Source organism: Pithys albifrons, chromosome 8, assembly GCF_047495875.1.
Source record: "Pithys albifrons albifrons isolate INPA30051 chromosome 8, PitAlb_v1, whole genome shotgun sequence".
In the NCBI taxonomy this organism is placed as follows: Eukaryota; Metazoa; Chordata; class Aves; order Passeriformes; family Thamnophilidae; genus Pithys; species Pithys albifrons.
Window position 1 is genome coordinate 17,191,751 of NC_092465.1, and position 20,231 is coordinate 17,211,981.

Sequence of the window (20,231 nt, forward strand, 5' to 3'; positions counted from 1 at the left end):
ACATCAAACAAAACATATTAGGCTTCAGTATTCTCTTGTGAAGTTTTGGCCTCCAGTCAGAAAATTTTGTTATTTTCTGAGTAAGTTTTATTTTTCTTTCCCCAACCAGCAGTTAGTGTGGATCAAAAGACTGACTGCTTTAAAATGCAATCATGAAACGAAGAGACATTAGCACCGACATAGCACTGTGCACCTTTGGTTAAGTTTTGCATCTGTTTTGGGTGTCCTTATATTTGGGAATATGCTCCAGTGTGGGCTTTTCAGGACTTCAGCTTTTTTTCAGCATCCCATGAATGCTCCTCTGTCTCCAGAGGGAGACAGAAACCCTCTTAACTGTGTTAGGGCTCTGTTTAAATACCTTTTCCAGAAACACTGAAGAATGTCCACATCAGAAATAATTTTCTTCATTTTGCTGTTGCTATCCAAATGGATTAAATGCATCAAATTTCATAAAGGAAATTTTTAAGGATTTTATGATCCTGGTAGAACTGGAGTCAACCATTCCTGGCCTTTCTCATAGCTTATGGCTTTGCTTTGAATGTCATGGGCTTTGCTGTCTATCCTGCAGCTCCTGAACTGTATTTGGCTACAGATATACTTCAGCACATGGAGCTAGGAAGAGATATTTGTAAGCCTGTCAAAAGCCTCCCTGTCAGTCAATCATTTCTCAGTGCTTTGAACCAGGCAATTGCATGCAGGAAGTTGCTGTTTCCACTAACATGTTACACAACAGGAAGAAAGGGGAGTTTGAGACAATTGCTGCCTCTGCATAGAATGGAGAAGTGCTGCTTCTCCCCACAGCCTGTCCCCACCTGGGGTCCAGCTCCAGACCTGCTGAGGGAACTGAACCCCTCAAAGATGTATCACACATGTCTTCAAAGTACAACACAAGTAAAGAGAGCATCAGGCATCCCATCACCTGGGTCTGTGACTGCAAGGAGGGAAAAAATCAAAGAGAGAATAAAAGAAACAAGAGAAACAAAAGTTTGCATTTTTTTGCATATCTCCTTTTATTTTTGTGCTCTTCACGTAATGATTCTGGACTTTCAATTCCTTTACCCTGGATGCAGATTTTAGGTACCCAGGACAGGTTGGGTGCCTGTGTTGCACTGGCTGCTGTAGTAGATGAATTGGATGATACAGCTTCACTCAGTTCTGAACTGTCTCTTTCTATCGAACAGCAGATCACAAATTTAGGTGGAGGTGTTTCCCATATCCCAGTTGCATGGCATTTGTGTCCAGAGATCCTAAATTCTGGCTGCTGAACATTTTTGTGGGTCAGGAAGCTAGAAGGTAGGTTAAGGCTAGAAGGAGGTGGGATAATGCATCAACAGTCCAACATTTTCATCTTTACTGAGGGTGAACTGAAAGGACCGTTCACTACTTGTGAAGCAGCCATGATTTGTTTATTTCTAAATCACAGTTATCCACTGTAACAGTGTGCACTACCACTTGCATTGGCTGCTTACTGTCAGCCCAGCTATCCCCACAGTTATCTATCACATAGTTCCTGCTTTGGTTCAGTCACTTCATTCTTGTTTTAGTCTTCCCAAATAGCAGCAAAACTGAACCCTGTTCTCTTTGTATGTTTACTTCCACCAGTGAATGGCTCTTACTTTCATCTTTCTTTCCATGAGGTTTGCTTTGTGCTACATCAGAACAACTGGTCAAACAACCTGTAAGAGCAGCTGAGACTCACCTAACTTTCACTTTACATTTTTTCAATCAGCCAAGAATAACGCAATATTATAAATAAATAGCAATAATTAAAAACTATATCATCAACCCAGACTAGATTTTGGAAGGTCAGGGAAGGACAGATGGTCAAGAACAAGATAAAGAAATGAGCCCACACTGGCTTTCTTCCTTCTTCCATAAATTAACTACACTCAGACACCCTGACACGTGGTGCATACGCTCCAGGGTGCTGTGTCAGTGGAATAGGGCACTTTGGGAGCCTGTAGGGATAAAGGCTGCATCAGCTGCATGCCTGGGTATAGTGTGTGGGAAACAGTCACTCTGTCATTTATACTGTAAGTATTTTAAAGGGTAAAGTAGCTGCTGTTTCTGTAAGTATTCTATTAATCTCTTCTTTCCAGATGGAAAGCCTCCCAGAGCTGTTCTGATACATTTCCCCATTTAACTTAACAGTATCTGATGTCTTTTATAGCCACCATGTATCCCATATGCACAATTCCATCTTCAATATTTGTCTTTGAAACAATACTTAAATAATTCAATTTGCCTCTCAATGTAATTTTCATCCCACAATTCTAGGAGGACACAGTACACAACAGCAGAAACATTACCTTCTTACCTTTTCAAAAAGAATCCCTCTGATATTCTTCAATATTAAATACTAGAAAATATAATGCCTAGGTCATGCAAGCATTTAGGTAGTATTAGATTTCAGGTACCTAACAGGTAAGCCTGTTAACAACAAGAGAAACTTACCAAAAGAAACTAGTACTGATTAAGCAGAATGAAGTGCTGGGACCATAACAAATGAAACTTTACACAACTTAGAATATTCTTTTACTTTATATTAAAAGACTATGTACTCCAGCTCATTGGCAATGTCCAATATTAGGGATTCTGCTTGCACACCTGAATGAACCTGGGAGCATCAAGCTCTGGGATGATGTCTCAAATTTAGTGTCAGTGAAGCCACACAGCCCAAAGCTGCTGATGAGGTAGAGTCTGTCTTTTATCAGCTCTGTGCAGGCTTGCTTCTGGCTTCCAGAAGGGGCTTTCCAGGGGCTTCTCAACTACAATGCACACAAGGCTTATGGCAGGAATAAGTGGCAAAGCAGATTTAATCAAATCATGCTTTAGAACAAATGACCTGAATAAATATCTTCACAACAGGAACATACTTGACAGGACAATTTTCAGTGTTCACTAAAAAAAATTGAAGGAAAAAATACTGAGGATTTTTTTTGTACAAGTAAAACGGAAACTTTTAATTTTTAAAGATGAACACAATCTATAAAAATCTGAAAAGATACAAGGATAATTTTGTTTTCTAGTGTTTTCTGAGACACTGATCCAGTTATTGCATTCTACTAGTCCACCCAGCGAAGTCAAATGGCCCTCCAGCACCTTGTGACTATCACCACTGCAGGCTGTCTACCTGTACATTTTTAGTTTTGTGCCTTTCTGTTCATCATTCAGAGAGACTGGCATCTCATTTTCCTTTGCTAGCATGCAGAGAAGAGTAACTTTTAGCCCACTATAAATATCAAGATTTATCTTGTATCTACAAGTTTAGCCATTGTTTTCATTAAAAAAAAATGCTTTCAAGCATGTATTTCTGAGAACCACAGTAGAAATTTTTTCTTTAGACTGAGGATAAGAAAAAAGTCAGATTTGTTCCAATAGTAGCAAGCTGATAAAAAAACAGAAGCATCAGAAATAAAGGAAAAGGCAGTAGTATTTTTGCTATTTTCTAGTTGTGCACTGTTGGAAACAACTGCAGGTCAGAATCACTTTCAGTAGTTACAAAGTACCATGGTGCTACTCAAAAATACCTCACCTGGCCAGGTCTAGTACACTTCCTTAAACAACTGTAGCTGCTTCATTACAGGAGGACTGGGAAAGTCTTAGAAAAGCAGCAGGGTAAGGAGTCAATGTTATAAAAACTAAGACTTTGAGATGAGGCTTTATTACAAAACTCTTCTCAGTGCCCTTTCTTATGGTTCAGTTTCTAAGACCAGAATCCAAATCATGGTCATCCTGCATAAAGATAATGGATATAGAAAGGAATTGGCAACTCTCATGCTCTGAGTAACTTACAGAACAAATTGGCAGAAGGAAAAAATTAATCGGCTTTCAACAGTACTGTGGAATCATTACTTATGCAATGGACGTCTAAAATGTCTACTGATTGTCATTTCTATGGCTTAATTTTTTGTTTCCCATGAAAACTCGTAAGTACATGCCTGCATTAATACAGTCAAGAAATAAAATATTAAAATCCATTTACAATAAAGAGACATGGCTGAAGCATTTTCAATTAATTACCTTCCCATCAAAGGCATCAGAACCAAAACATACCACAGAGATATTCAGGAATTCAATTGGATTTTGCCATTACTCATCAAAGAAAAGAAAAACCCCCACACCAATATAAGGCCTTGCATTATCCCATTCTGAGTACTTCACTACCTCCCATTAGAGTAGTTGAGAAGGACTTGGAAAGCCGTTTTAACACAGCTTTGTACCGTTTTGGCGGCGGCTAAGAACCCACGCTGATATTTGTCATCCTGCGACTTGGGAGTTTTGCTGCTCGTTTAGCTGAACTTCTAAAGGATCCGGAGCAGACCCCTGTGATTTTTGATCTTGCACAGCTCGTTTGGTCAGCTCTGTGTGTACCATTGCCATCTACTGGCCGAACCGAGACTGACTGTGCTGCCAAGCACCAAGATCAATATTAGCTCATTTCATCTCAGAACACCATGAACGCCTGTGGATTTGCTCCTGATGGTTACTCACATATCTGCATCAGTGCTGCACCAAAATGCAAGACATTGGTGCTGGCCTGCAAGGGCTTAAAACCAACATTTCCACCGGTAACCAAAGGAAATAATTATAATATTATTGTAGCTCTTTTTTTTTTGCCTTTTTTTGTTGTTGTTGTTGGTTTTGGTGGATTTGGGGTCTTTTATGAGCTGAGGATTTAGAGCCCTGTTGCTGAATGTGTGCAATTTAGCTTTTAGCCAAATAAATGCCCTGGAGGAAGGGTATGCCATGGATTTCATTACACTGGATTCATTATTAAAAGAGACTGAGGATGCCTCTTACTACACTGAGGGAGGGAGAGCATTATGAAAGAAAAAAGTAGGAGGTTAAATTAAATGGGAATTTGTGCCCTGGGAAGACCTGCTCAAGTCTCACAGAACATGCAAAACCCTATTTTTGTCCCTGTGTTACCTCTGGACTGTACAGCCCAGATTTCAAACAGCCCCACAGCTCTGCTCTTGACATGACCCAGCTGCAAAAGTGTGTGTATGTGAAGGTAGTGGAGGGTGAAGGATCCCTGCATAAGGAAGGCCAGCACTGCACCGAGGAGTGGCACAGCCAGGAAGGGCTTTGCTGAGAAGTTACATTGCCCACTTAAAACCTTGTGCCACAGCACTTCACTCTGTCCAGTCATGCTGGATGTCTCCAGCATACATATATTTCCATTGCAGACTCATATCCACCTGGATGTGACGGATGCATCACCTCAGACACATGCTGCAGGGATTGCTAAAAGGAACCAACAGGTAAATTTTCTCCTGAAATGGCATCTGCAAAAACAAGCAGATGGAGTTTTGACAAAACCCAATATCTGGCAGACAAGGTTTATCATATGTTGACCTGAATGCACCTGTCTCTGGTGGGAGTAACCTTCCACCCCCCAAACAGTGATATGAAAAGATTTAACATTTCCCTTTCAGTAAGAACACTGAAAGAAGCTAACACAGCAGACAAACCCACAACATTCATTGTTGCACTTCAGTGCTATCCAAGGAAGCTACTGTGCTGGATTCCATATATCTTCACCTCATTTGTGTAAAAACGAATAGGCCTCCACACAACACAGCCTCCACAATTTAGCAGGAAAATCCCTCCACCCCATCACTCACCCCTGAAGGCCCCATCTCCCTGCTGCAGGGAACAAGCAGTAGGCTGGGAGAGTATCTGTAGATCAGTACCATGATACCATCCATCATCCTTACTGATGGTGCTGTGGCTCCCACCTCCTTTCAGCACCTCCTGCACACGTTCTGAAGCATCCTCATCTCTGCCCTGGGAAACGCTGAGACCACCATGTGTGTGGAGATAGTATGCAGCACCCAGGGCTAGGTTCAGTCACACAGACACAAAGGAGGCTGGTGCAAGCTGTCCCTCTCCTACCAGGATGGCCTAGTGCGAAACCTGGACACTGCTGCTATAAGCCTCCCTCTTAACTAAAGGCGGGGAAAGGTTTAAGAAAAATTACAGCATAGAAAATTACTAGTCATGCTTTAATTTTCCAGTTGAAATAATACAGTGAATCTTACTTCCAACGCCACTAAGGTCAGCAATAAAAAGTTGCCACATACTCTGATCAGGGACAACATAGGAGGTCTCTGAGTAAGGGAAAAACAATTGAAAGCCATTGGTAACAAAATCCAGAAGGAAGACTAGAAAGCAATCAGTGATTACATTCCTGAGTGAATAATACCTGAAATGATCAAAGTTAAATGATGAAAGATTTAAAAATATTTAAGGATCTGTTCCTTCAAAACCATTTCAAAGAAGGAAGAAAACACTGCTTGAACTCTTTTTCCCTTAATGCAAGCTCATTTACATCAGCATCAATATTAATCAATGATCACTATTTTGAGCTTATGATTATTGTTATCACTGCTCTTCAAATGGATTTCAATGATTAAAACAATGAAAATTGATGAAATATCTATGTCAATTATTGTGCAAAATACAACTCCATCAACTGCATCAAAATCTGAGCAGTCTGCTTAACCATTAACAGCATTGAAGCCCAGTTAATACATGTCCTCACAGATGACATAGCTTACTCTTGCAAGCCACTTTGCTTTCTGTACTGTAAGAAGGCAGCATTTACACATTTGTCAGTGAATGGGATGAAGAGATTTGCTGGTTTAAGTTTCTTCAACTGCACTTTAAATAGGTGAAATTCTCATGTGGAAAAGGGAGAAGGTCACAAGCTTTTTTCTTCATTTGTTTTGGCAGTAAAAAAGCTATCACAGTTCATACATATAAACAGCAGATTATGTGGTAATTGTACTCAAAAGTTGCAATCCACAAACTCTAATTGTGGACTGCAAATAAAAACAGTCTCATAGATAAATCTAGAGGACTAAAACAAAACTTTTTAAATATTACTGAAAAATAACATATGGGGTCAAAACATTAGACAAAACATACACAGAAAGGTATATTTTATACAATGGAAAAATATCAGATTAAGAACTTGTGATAGCTACAGCCTTAGAAGTTATCAGAAACAGTAAGCTGAAAATTATATTGGTATTAAAACCATCTGCAGCCTCTTTGACAAAATTTTTGAATGGTTCTATAAACCAGCATGGACATATTCTATATATTCTATTTTTAAAATAGCCCTATACATAATTATGATACAAACGGGCAATTTTTGTTTCTAAATAAAAAGCAGTTATACATTCTTGTGCATGTGCACAAATATTGTGTAAAAACATTTCAGTTGGCCTTTGCTGCTTGCTTAACTCTGAGGAACACACCTCCATCTTAGGGCTCTTGCAAAATTGTTAGAATGAGTCACCTTAAAACAACCAAACCAAGAAACCGGAAACAAATGTAACCCTTTGTAGTGGCTTTTAGAGATGACTGAAACGACAGTAAATCCATTCTGTGAAGTAACTCACAATGAACAATTTGTTTTTCCATATTGCAATAAAAAATAAAAAAAACCAAAATCTGAAAAGCTTCCAGGTATATTCAGAGAGGTGGGTAGAGGGCTGGTTAGGATTGGTGGGAATCCTAGGGAGAGTCAACATTTCTGTCCTGGGCTGCTGTAACTGAGATAGCACAGAAACCTGAGCTAGCTCCTTCACAACCATTAGGCTGCAGACCAACCAGTCAGCAAAATTAATTTCCTTTCTTAGCACCTTAGTATGAACACTGAAAGGCAAAGTGTCTGCTGCATGTGGTTAGAGGACTCTAGCACCCCTTGGGAACCACACTGTGGCTCCCGCACATATTGCCCTTAGCTTTTGAAAGCAGGGTCTCAGAAAAACATTCATGAATACTGCTTGAAGAAATACTGTAGGTGAACAGTAAAGCCATTTGTTACCACAACTTCAGCAAGATTTATAACAGGTTTTTTTTCAAACAGATATTGCCCAAAAGTATTTTTAAGGGAGGTTCATGGGATTCAATGTCTGAAATAATCTAGATGAGAAATCACACATTTAAATCTTTAAAAAGGTGCTGGACACAAATGAATAGACTAACTTCAGGATGACAAAGCCCATGTGCTGTTGTATCTCTAGACTAATTTATTTTATAACATGAACTAGGCATCACAGGCCAAACTGCCAAAACTCTGGCACTCTCAAATCAAAAGTGACTTCATCTCCCTGCAAACTTGGAAACCTACCTGGCAAGAATCCACTGTCTGAAAAATAGCTGTTAATTTTGTAGAAGGGATGGCTAGTAAAAATAAGTATACCCCATAATCCTTGGAATAAGTTTCAGAGCTCCTACATTCAAGGCCAATTTTTAATGCTGCTCATGAGCAGATTCTGTGATGTTAAAAAAAAAATACAAAGGCCCAAACATTCCCAAAGGAAAAAGTTGCATGAAAATGCCCACAGCTCTAGGACCTTGGACATGACTCTCCATGTGAGTGGTTGGAGTTTTATGGCTTGTGAATATTTTCAATTTCTGGTTTGTTCCAGAGGAGGAAATTTCTCTGTGGTTCTGCCTTGCATCCTCACCTCATCCTGCCATAAAGCAAAAGCTCTCCAACACAGGGAGGCCCTACAGCATTCATATCAATGGCTATGAAGATTTCTCAGGATATGGGTACGCCAGGGGACTCCTGAGAATGAGAAAATCACTGTAGATTGTGAAATTTCTCACACAGAAGACAAGGCCACTTACTACTTCTGATCAATTAATTGTTGTCACTTCTCTCAAAATCAGAAATAAGGATGCTTTCTTCCAAAGCAGAAACATCAGCATTAATCTGTGGTAAATAGGCATTTCTGACCCACAGTATTCTGTGGAAGAATTGGTTATTCTGTTTGTAGAGGCACCACAGGAGAAGGAAAATGGCAGCCAGCATCACCAATGTCACAAGAACAGCCAGAGCTACAAGCCCACAATATGATGCTGAAAGGGAGGGACAGAAATTGTTATTAAGCAAATATAGGTACAATTATAGACAATTCTAAATATAAAAATAGAGTTCCTTTATGGAAAATGTATTACTACTCCTTATATGTCACACATTTTAATACATGGTTAACAGTGTAAATTGTTATCTCACAAAACATCAGCTCAAAATGTGTATTGCTCCTTAAAAAAAAATTAAGGAGGGACAGAACTTACCATTTTCAGAGGGTTCTATTTCATCAATATCTGAAATAAAATCCAAAACAGTCACAAAATTACCCACAGAGATAACAGAAATTATTACCTATACTTACTGTAAAATGGATACTGAGAAAATAACCTACCTAAAATCACACAAGAAAGGATTGTTCTTTGTTTAATTTGACTCATGTAAATGTTATCCCAACTGGCTAAGTTAAACACAACCTAATATGTTATTTAAAATCCCTTTAATTTGGTGGAACATATTAATTGACATTTTTGCAAGGATGAGTATCAGTATTTACCCACTTTTTAAAGTACAAGCACAGAAACAGAACCATGCAGAGGTGCATACATCTAGCTTTTGGGTCCAGCAGTGATTATGGGATTTCATGTGGGTTCTGGAAATGCTTTAGCTCTCTCACAGACCCTTGTTCCGGGTGATGTGGTGCCTGTACAGCTCTCCCAGGCTGCACCCAGCAGGGTGTGTGGAGGTCAGCCTAACGCTACAGAGAGTCCAGCACAGGTGACACTAAGGCAGTGGCTGCCCACGTTCCTCAAAAGGAGGACACCCTGGCTGGCTGTCGTTTTTGCAGGTGTTTTTTTTTAATACCCAGGGACAGATTTCTTTAAATGAAAATTAACAGCAAGTAAGCAAGAAACAAGGAACATGCAAAACAAGGGCTGTAAGGACACAACTGCCTTCTTTTAAGGAAGCACATACCTGCATCCATTTTACATACAAAACCCTTTTTTTCTCTACATGGAGATAATTGCCAGACTCCATCTGTGGTCCTTAGGCTGACACAGAAATTCCCTTTGAGATGGTCAAATTCAGGCTCCCTGATGCCCCAGTTAGAATAATTTAAAGGAGAACCGTCAAACCAGGACACTGTCTCATCTACGGGAAGAAGTTACAAATCATTACAAAATAGAATATTATTTTGATAAATATCTCTGTTTCAGCTGGCATTACCTTCACATAAAAAAATACTGTATTATGGAATGCCAGAATTTTGTTTGGCCACTATATTACTTTTTTTTTTTTCTTGAAGGTTTTAAAAACATCCTATCTAGCTAACACAGAAGATAACCTATTGTGCTTTTTTAGGAAGGAAAAAAACAGGTATTCACATGCATGTATGCATATTGGGAATTCAGAATACTGGTAACAATTATAGAAAGCTTGACTGGTTTTACTCCATCCTAAACAGGCAATAATAAGTGAACAAAATCTCAAAGGACAACAGTCTTTTGAAGGATAGCTATGCTAGCATTAAACTAACCAAAACCCAAACCAGATTCTTACATGCAGTTCTGTTCCACTCAAAACTTACTGTCTGTAACAAGCAGGATGTTCAACCAAACCATTTGCACAGAATAACCAAAACTATGCAATTCTTCCAAAATGAAGGCATTTTCATCTTCATCTTGAATAGTTAGAAGATTTGATCCTACAAATTAAACACAGAACAAATTTTCAAACAATCCATGCCATTAAAATGTAACATTGCATTTCAAAATGTCAGTATTATGAGATGGAAAAGCTTGAAAGGCCTGATTATACATTATAAGTTCTTAAATTTGTAATTAGTGTGAAAATGTCCAGACCAATATATTTTTTGACGTACGTTGCCTCCAATTTCATCGCTGGCTTATGAGTTCCACTATTGTTATCTTTAAATACAGAAAATACATGCCATAATTTGTCACTTCAGAAAATACAAATAATTTTAAGGTACCACAATGACATCTGGTAACTACAAAATAATCACTTACCTTGATTTTTGCAGACTTCGTATGCAGTATCAAAACTCATGCCTTGCAGAACTGTGGAAAAGCTGTAGCAACTGTTTTTGAATTTGATCCATGGTACAGTTTTTTCTGAACATAAGCTTTTATAGGCATTGAGTTTCTTTTCTGTGATAGAAATAACAGCACAACTTTATAGGCACAACAAAATACACATTAATGTAACATTCCACATGCTATTTTGAAGTAATGCTAATAAGCATATTGTTGCATTATGCATCTATTTTTCAAAGTGAAAATCTAGTGGTTGTATATATTTGTATTAGAAGGGTAAAATTGGTCTGGTTAAAAACCTTGCTGGATGGCAACAGTGGTATCAGGACAATCTAACTGGTAGGGATGTACAGAGGGAGTCATGGGCAAACTATGGGCACATCAGAGCACTTTGGGATGCCCAGGATCTACCAAAGGTTGGGGATTTCCAAGAGCCACAGAGCTTCTCTCCACCAAGCCACAAAGATAAAGACCATGGCCCAGAGGAGAGTTTTCCCATGCATAAGCAGCAGGCAGCCTCTTCAGCCGTGCAATATACTGCAGCAAAGAGTTCCTCTGACTCAGGGCAACTGTGCAAGCTCACTTTGTGATACCCAGTGTCACTTTCTGGCAGCGCTGGAGATTCACCTACATTGCTTATGGTTTCATATGCCTCCTACTTTTACCACAAAACACACAAACCTGAGGCTATGCATGATTGCATAACTTGACAGAAAAAAAAAAGATTAGTCAGCCTCATTACAAAACATCACACTAAAGAAAAATTTTTGTCTTGAAGGACTCCAAAACAGCTTTCTTCTCAACAGAACCAAAATCCTATAGTAAGCTGTAGGTGAATCCCTGGTGATCAACACTGTTGAAGAGGAACTATTGGGAGAACTGGATGCTGCCAAAACCCCTGTAGTCCTGGATTAAATGGAGTTTCAGACCTAGTTCTGCATTCAACTGAAGCCCAGGTAACTGACAGAGCATTTTAAGATACATAACATATTTTAGGATACAGGAATATATGCTTATCTTTACCAAAAAAAATTTACAAAATCTTGATGCACTTACCAGTGAAGATGTGACTCATTGTTTACTTTACTCTAAATGCTTCCCTTCTCCCATCCCACAGTTAATTGCAGCAAACTGAATTTATTTCCCTTTGAGCTAGGTTATTAGCAATCCTCATTTTTCACAGATAATATACTGTTCACTGAAGAGACAAAGTAATTTTCCTGTTTCTTTTCTATTATGAAAGTTGCCTTCCCATTCTTCTACAGATCAGATCTGATGGCCAATATCTTATGGGGAAAAAAATGATTTCACAAATAGGAAATACAGAGAGGAAATATAGAAATATATTTCAGTTTAAAATAACCTTGCTTAACATTGCTTAACCTTAAACCAATTAATCTCCTTTCACGTACTTCCACAGTTAGTACACACATTTGCAGCTGCAAAGATTTAATATTAATCTTAACTCTCACTTACTAGGTGGCACATGGCAAGCTGCTCCTTGTAGAAGTTGTTCACAATTTGTGCTTTTCCAGTGTCCTAAAGTATCAATGTAAACACAACTGCCAAAGGCCTGGGACTCATTGTCTTCCCAAAAGGTAAACAAAGACCTAGTCCCATCCGACCATTCAAAGTTAAGCCCATTCTGCAAAAAACAAATTTCAGGTTATCTTTTTGATATGCTTTAGCACCATACAAGTTAATTTTCTTTTGGTGGCATTCTTACCAGGTATTACAGAATGTCTTCTAATTTTCTAAGGGCTGGGTAGATCCAGAAGAGTCTACAAAAGGCACATCCAAGAATCCTCCCATCTTATTTTTGGGAGACTACAAACTACAACTAATCTGCTGTTTTCAGCAAGTGGTTATGTGTACCATTTGGGTTCTACAAATGAAACAGCAAAATTTCAACACTGACACTACAAGAGAGTATTTTTTTTGTTTTTAAAAGTTTTCTATGGCTTTTATATTTCAGTACTCATTGCACCAACTGGCTCTCAGTAGACTTATACATGATGTTGCAACGGAAAAATGTTTAGGGCTCGAGCTTTCCAGGGTTTCATTTACATATCAAAACTTTCTGTGACTTCAAATGAATGACACAGCTCATTAACTTGTTCCTGGAAAACTCCTTTGCAGCATCATATCCATAGCCAGGTAGTCTACTACGTACATCTGATGTAAACAGCCCAATCCAGTGGTTGTATCCCAGGCGGTTCACAATGACCGTGAGGAAAGCTTGGTGATACTGGTCCGTAATGCTGACCAACTCCGCACTGTTTGCCATGCAGGCTTTTAAAGCTGAAGACCATGTAAAATTCCCACTTAATAGTTTATACATTCTGTTTCCATATTCTAAAGTATCTGGCACAGGATACATTTCAGAGGCATTGATGACATGTCTGGATGTGTCTGTTACAAACAGAAAAAACAACTTATTTATTTTTAAAACAGACAACTTGATCATAGCTAAATAGCTCCTAAAAATCAGAACTACCCTTAAAAACAAATCTAAACATTGCAAACTCATTGGTTTTAGGAAGGCACTGTGAAATTTAAAAACAAAAAATGAGGACTACTAGATCAGTATCCAAAGTTCCATTACAGCGCAAAGCTGATCACAGGAATGAGTGAGTTTAATGAATAACAAAGAAAAAAAACCCAAGCCTGAATGAGGTTTGTTCCACTGACTGCATCGTTGGAGGTCAGTAAGAAATCACCTGGGGTCTGGGCATATCCCAAATGTCCAGTAGCAGTGGGCTGCAGAGTGTTATCTCAGATACCTTGCATGTAAATTAGATTACTTCTGGTTTTGACCTGTTATTATTAATTATTTCCAAGATCACTTTACAGCAGAAAGCCTGGCCTCAAAGATAATTGTACTGGCACAGCCATTAGGATAACAAACTTTCGGCTCATGGTACAAGTGCAGGCTTGGGAGCTTCTTGAGATCTTCTTTACAAATGTCAGTGTAGGGAAGATCACAGTGTGGCACTTAAACAGAAAGCCTCTATGCATGGAGACTTAAATCTCTTTCTGAAACTAACACAACAATGTCCAAAACTAAGAAAGGAAGAAGCAGGCTTTTTAGATTTAAGAAATAAAGAGAGTTGCCCATAATGAAAAAAATCAGGAGACACAGACCATCTCCATGCTAGCCTAGTGTGCAATGCTACTGTGCTCATGCTTCTACAGAAGGCAAATGCCTTTGCTAATGTGTATGAATGCCCCCAGCATAATTTAAACAAGGCTATTAAAATAAAGAAATTCTATAGTTTTAATCCTGTTTGTCAGTTTGGATTAACTATTTCTGTCTGTAAAGCTTCTCTGTGATTATAAAATGAAGTAGTTACTTTGCTATAAGGTAGAGTGTTTTTAGACTTGGTTCCCTATAATGACTAAGAGAGGAGGAGTGTTAATAAGTCTTGTCATTCACAAATCATGTAAAAATTAGAAATTTCTAAGCAAGAAAATGTTCTGTTCTTGAGCTAACTGAAGCACCCTGTATTGTTCCAGCTCTCAGTGTGCATCACTGTTTAAAAAAAGGCAGAAAATGCTGTAAATTGCTGACACAATCCTAATTCAAGCATCATTAAGAGACCAGAGCGTAGTTCAGATCCCCTGTTACTTTATTTCATTTTAGCCTACTTCAGAAAATAATTCAAAACAGGGGAAACAGAATGCAGACAGGATGGCAGAAGCAAAGCACCAACTCATCTTTCCAGGAACTGACAGATTTGTTTGGGCACTTGAGCAAATTTTGCAGTTCACTACTGCCAGCAAGAGGCTGTCTCACTACTCTCTTCCTTGCTTCTCTGCTCCTCCTACTGTGTATTCCTTGGTCTGGTGTTTGCCTGACCTTGCATAAAGCTGACAGCCTGACTCAGGGACATGACATAAATTAAGGGAAAATAAATAAATAAAACAGAGGCGGGAATAAAATAAGATAGGCAGTTTTTTTTCTGGATTAGCAAGCTGAACTTCCTGATAGTTTGGGAGAGTTCCACGCGTGTCCCACCAGAGAAGCAGGATGGTCCCTTCAAACGCAGAAGCATTCTGCGGTGTGTGGGGCAGCCCTGAGCCACAGCTCAGCCAGGGCCCACGGGCCACTCTCCCATTCATCCAGCTGGGAAACGCGGGGAGAATCCCTGAGCACCCCCGCAGCCCAAATCCCTGACAGAGCCCTGGCCACCATAAGGCAGTTGTTCTTCCTGCCTTTTCACGCCTTATCTATCTGTCTGAAGCAGCAGAAAGGGGTTAAAATACAAATGTTTGGGAGGTAACTGAAATAAACCAGCAGGAAAACACATTTATTTATTTTTTTTATACTGTGTACAGGATTACTCCAGTCCTCCCCACAACTGTAGTTCACAGTAAGTGACGTAAAATACAGCTATGATTTGCTTGAGTCACATCTGAGTGTTGCTCAAAGCCGGTATTTGTTTGTTCTGCTTCTCAGCTGGCCCTCCCTCCCCTGCTGTGTAGCAGCAGGAACATTGTCTCTTTAGACCCAGGGCTTGATCAACAAGTGACTATATAATACAGAGTTGAGCCACAGAAAACCACCCCCGCAGTAAATGTAGCAGTCAAGGAGACTCCTTTCAGGCTCAGATTACAGCCCTCCCTGTGCTTCAGGGTTAATAATTTGCGGCTGGTCTATTTTGGTAACATGCTCTGGCAGCGTCCTGCTGGCAGAGGTGTAGCGGCCTCTGGGACGGGGCTCCAGAGCTGCGGGAGCCGCCCACGGCTCTCTGCAGAGAGGCAGAACCGGAACATAGCTTGAGGAAACTAAACAATCCATGTTCCCAGGAAAAGCTTCATGGTTTTGGCAAATGAACTTTATGGTACTAGAATTAGAGAACTGTGAAAAGAGATGCCAAACTCTGTTCAATTAGCCTGCCAGTCCACATTGTTCAGAAAAATACATTATCTAAAGTTTATTCTGATCTAATATTGCAAGTTACAACTCCCCACCCAAAATCATACTTTCATCAAAATTACTCTTAATTTAGTCTTTTGTAATTTCATGCTATTACTTTGTTGCTGCGAGAAGATAAGAAATTTCATCTCTATTCCTGATTCTAAGACACACAACAGAATGCTCAAAATTAGGAAGAAAATTTAGAACAGTTTTAAGCAATTACTTCTACATCATAGCTACTGATTTATTAAATAGTGTAGAGTTAGTCTGTCTAAATGTCACAGGATCTTAGAACTCTTTTATGTTCCTGGTTTTAGAGACACTTATAACAAGCTGCTTCTAGATGAAAATAAAGTAGGATGATTTCAATATAGTAAGAAAAGAGAACAGAAGTAAAGCAAGACAAAAACTTACCCTGAGTCTTTTGGCAGACAAACCCATAATTTTTCTGACAGTTTTCTAAGTACCATTTTCCCGTAAAATAAAAATTAGGGCTATTTGATACCAATGTACATAGTGGAAGTTGTTCTTGAATGTTAAAATGCTGTCTCTGCAATCAACACACAACCGTATATCAATTTAAAAATACTCTCTGTAAAACAATGCATAATTATTACATTAAATAGGAGAATAATTATCTGAAAGCCAGTATTACAAATATTTAGGTAGAACAACGAACAGTCCCATAAATACAATTTGAAACAATAACCTCATAATAAAAAAGTCACAAGATTTCACAATGAACAAACTAAAATGCTGACTCCAATATAGACTAACATTTTGTCAAACAATGTATTAAAATATTAAATTCCCAATCTTGTTCCTAAATTTTGCTCAGACAAAGCATATGATACTAACCATGTAGTTCAAACTTTTCTGCTTAAAACCCATTGTGACTAGACCCATAAATTATGTGTCTGTCTTGAAAGTGTCTTTTTTGCTACTTCTAGTTATCCTTGTAAATCTGTACCCACAGTTCTTGGAAGTTGGAAAAATTAAGAGAAGCTTAAATTGCTGTAACAACTTTGGTTTTGTCTTGTGGCAGTCATGATTTTTTATGGATAAAACAACTTCCCACTGTTGTAAATTCCCTGAAAATACTCACATCCACTACTTCAACTGGAGACCAGTTTGAATATACCAGAGGATTTTCATTCACCCATTTTTCATAATCGTCACTTTGGAAACCTATCCAGACACTGGTTTTCCATCCATATAGATTCATTGTTATGAAAGCTGGAAAATGAAACAGAAATAAAATAAAATAAAAATAAAATAAACCAGTAGGCATTTAGGGATAGATGAATTCTCTTGCAACATACTAAAGCATTGAAAAATTTAATTTCCGATCAATTATGTTACATAGTTACTATAAAATAGGAACATGAGTAGCATTTCGGTATCATCTAACTATAAATGCACGAAACTGATTCATTTCAGTTGGGTTAGGATCTACTCCATTAGCTAATAATACTACTGTCCAATTGCAGAAGACTCCCTCAGTTTCAGCTGAAAAGATTTCTCAACTAAAGATAGCCAGTGAGATTCCTCCTATCTCCAAATAAGTGGTTTTACACATTTAAGAAATTCAACCACAGATTTTTATGAATAGGGATGATAAATATTTCCAAATATGCTGGCATTTATTTCTCAGACTCTTGCAACCTGCCTAGTGCTATGCTTATATGCTATACTATAGATCAGATATAAATATCTCAGTGAATCTTTACATTTTGGGAAATTGAGAAACACTAATTTGTTTAAAGCAGAGGAATCACAAGTAAGATCTTAATTATCTTCTTACCTAAGCCTGTATCGAAGATTAAACTTCACTATAGCATCCAAATGAAGATGACTATTTATTTAACAATATTTTTTAGCACTCTACCTTGCTCCAGTTCATTTTCCAAGAAAGCAAGTGACCCATCATAGCTAGTGCAGAATTCTTGTGCAGAGTACCAGTTTCTCAGATGGTCTGGATCCTTTGGAATTTGTATTAGAAAACACTGTTTCAAAAAACAAAAACAAACAAATAAATTTATTCGGTTTTCTTTTCCTCCAGTGGTTTATCAATCACTAAGAGTGATCACTAAAACATGTTAAATATTTCACTCGTTTCTGTCCTGCCATGGACTCCCCAGCATGTCCAGTATTAGTTTTCAGCTGCCATCAGGACTGCATTCAAATCGGCTGTTTAAAGGCAAACACAACCTGGGTTAAATTTATCCTTGTAGTCACTGCAGTCAGCACTGGGAAAAATCCAGCCACCTCAGTGCATGTTTCTATTAAGGGATGTATGCATTTAAGAGAAGCCTTATTAAATAATTACCTTTTGACCTTCAATTGCAAATAGACTTTGGCTTATAATGATCTTTGATGAACCCCAATTGAAACAGCATCTTTTTGAGGATGGCAGCAATTAGGAATCCACTTAGTACATCAAGGGGTTAGAGATGTCTTTTGAGATCATAAAAGACTCTTGGAATTGTCATATGTGGAAAAGAGAAGAGCAGGCTTTTTATAGCAAATGGACAAATACACCTGGATAGGTTTTGCATATGTGAGTATTTACTTACTGGAACTAAAGCAAAATTTTTGACACTTTATTAAGGCAACTTCTTAAGGTGTGTAAAACTATCTAACAGCAATAAATCTTTGTGTTACCGTGTCAGTAATAATAAGCCTAATGTCTCTGCTTTCAAAAAGGAAGAAAATCTTCAAATATTGAATAATTCTTAAGAAGTACAGTTTCTGTCCTAAATATAGAAAGCATTTTGAACAAACAGCAGAAAAAATGTTTTACTTTGAATCCAAAGTGTAACCAGCCTTTGGGACATACTCCTTGTTTCTGGTCTTTTGGAATTGCTTTCTCTATCTTCCTTGCAATTTTACGTTTACAAATACAGGGAAGAGAGACAGTACAGTTTTCATCACCCCAGAGTCCTGTTTAAAGAGAAAAATCACAGCTCAGTATTGTTTTGAGACGTGGAAAGGGTTTTTTTTTTCTTAGCTAGCTTAGATATAGTTAAGAACTGTATCCTTTAGTGTTTGAATAAAATACATTTGGACATGCTGCATTACACGTGATTTGATGGTTCATAGGCCTCATACTTCTATTCTCAGTTTAATTTTATCAAGTAAAACCCATTCGTCTACACTGAGTCATATATAACATATGCTTATATCATCATTTATTTAATACATTAGTCATGAAAAATAAAAACTATAAAAATTATGCCTTCCAGATAAAATAGCTTAACTTCCTTACATTGAAAATTTTTGGCAAGATCCAGGTAATGACATAAAAAGCTGACCTGCTTAAGAGGAAAACACACTTTCAGAGGACTCAACAAATTGCTGGCCAGCTCCCAACTGCCTGTCAGCTGAGGGGTCGAGTGGGCATCTCTTTCTTTTATCTAACTATAGTGATGACACACTCAAGCATTCAAAAGTCATGAATCAAACCCCTAAGATTATGTGGGGAAAAAGTTTTTACATTTTTTCAGTTTTTTCAGTTTTGACTTTTGAGGCTGGGATTAGAGTGCAGCTGGACTAATTTTTTTCAACTCTTCTCAGAAATACAAAGCTGGGTATCTTTTCTTTCCATGGAAGCCAACATGACTTGCACATCATCAGAAAACAGAGACTCTGAGATGACAGAAATCACTGGAACCAGCAGCATTGTAATTTTTTATTACTCTAGTAAAATATAGAGTTATGTGATGATGTAAAGGCTAAACCCATGGCACCTGAAAATCCCTCAGCAGATTGGCTATGGGATCAAAAATAAGCTAGAAACCTGAGTATTTAAAGTTGTATGCTGATAGAAAAACAGTTTATAGATACAGGGAAAATCGTTACTGAGTCCATCTGGCTCATTTGGTTATGTGTAAACTGTCTGTGAACACCAGCAACACATTAACATTGTTGCTGTACCACGTAACAGACTGATTGAAACTAAAGTATCAATATCACTAGAATCTTTGTATTTTTACATTAAAGAGCTGTAAGTATTTATAAATATTTTGAAAAACTACAACCTAGTCTCTGAGTATATTAATGATATTTCACTATTCTTTCCTTAATCACAGAAGCAGTCGTGCAAATTATAACCATGTAATGGGAGTTTGGTATGGATTGCCTTTCTTGAGAGCAACAAAAAAGATATAAACCTTTGGCCAACAACAGAATCAAGTCACAATTCCTGCAGTAAAATGAAATATAAAAGAAACCTGTTTGTGATGAAATGAAGCCACATCTTTTCCCTGGTTTCTGTAGATCTCTTTCTCTCCCTTCATTCCAGTTCTGGTATGTTACTGGTGACTCATCTCTCCAGCTGCACAGAAATATTGAGTGTATTTTCACTTTTTCCTATCCTTACCTAAAAATACACCCTTCATTAAAGGGTTCATAA

The 20,231-nt window shown here is 38.1% G+C and overlaps 1 protein-coding gene across 2 annotated transcripts in view; it reads right to left on the reverse strand.

Annotated features, from left to right (window-relative positions):
• Positions 1-985: 985 nt before the first annotated feature.
• Positions 986-20,231, reverse strand: part of PLA2R1 (phospholipase A2 receptor 1) — a 46,832-nt gene continuing 27,586 nt past the window's right edge. Inside the window, exons 19-30 of one of the 2 annotated variants that reach the window (XM_071561614.1) lie at positions 20,050-20,153; positions 18,621-18,760; positions 17,706-17,823; positions 16,923-17,053; positions 16,232-16,367; positions 13,070-13,308; positions 12,373-12,541; positions 10,870-11,010; positions 10,428-10,544; positions 9,815-9,991; positions 9,106-9,135; positions 986-8,886 (exon numbers count right to left, since the gene is read on the reverse strand). In XM_071561614.1, the coding sequence (XP_071417715.1) occupies positions 8,669-8,886; positions 9,106-9,135; positions 9,815-9,991; positions 10,428-10,544; positions 10,870-11,010; positions 12,373-12,541; positions 13,070-13,308; positions 16,232-16,367; positions 16,923-17,053; positions 17,706-17,823; positions 18,621-18,760; positions 20,050-20,153 (1,720 nt within the window). In that variant the 3' untranslated portion in view covers positions 986-8,668. Of the gene's footprint in view, positions 8,887-9,105; positions 9,136-9,814; positions 9,992-10,427; positions 10,545-10,869; positions 11,011-11,206; positions 12,183-12,372; positions 12,542-13,069; positions 13,309-16,231; positions 16,368-16,922; positions 17,054-17,705; positions 17,824-18,620; positions 18,761-20,049; positions 20,154-20,231 lie in introns of those variants that run through there. The other variant, XM_071561615.1, reaches the window with a different exon arrangement.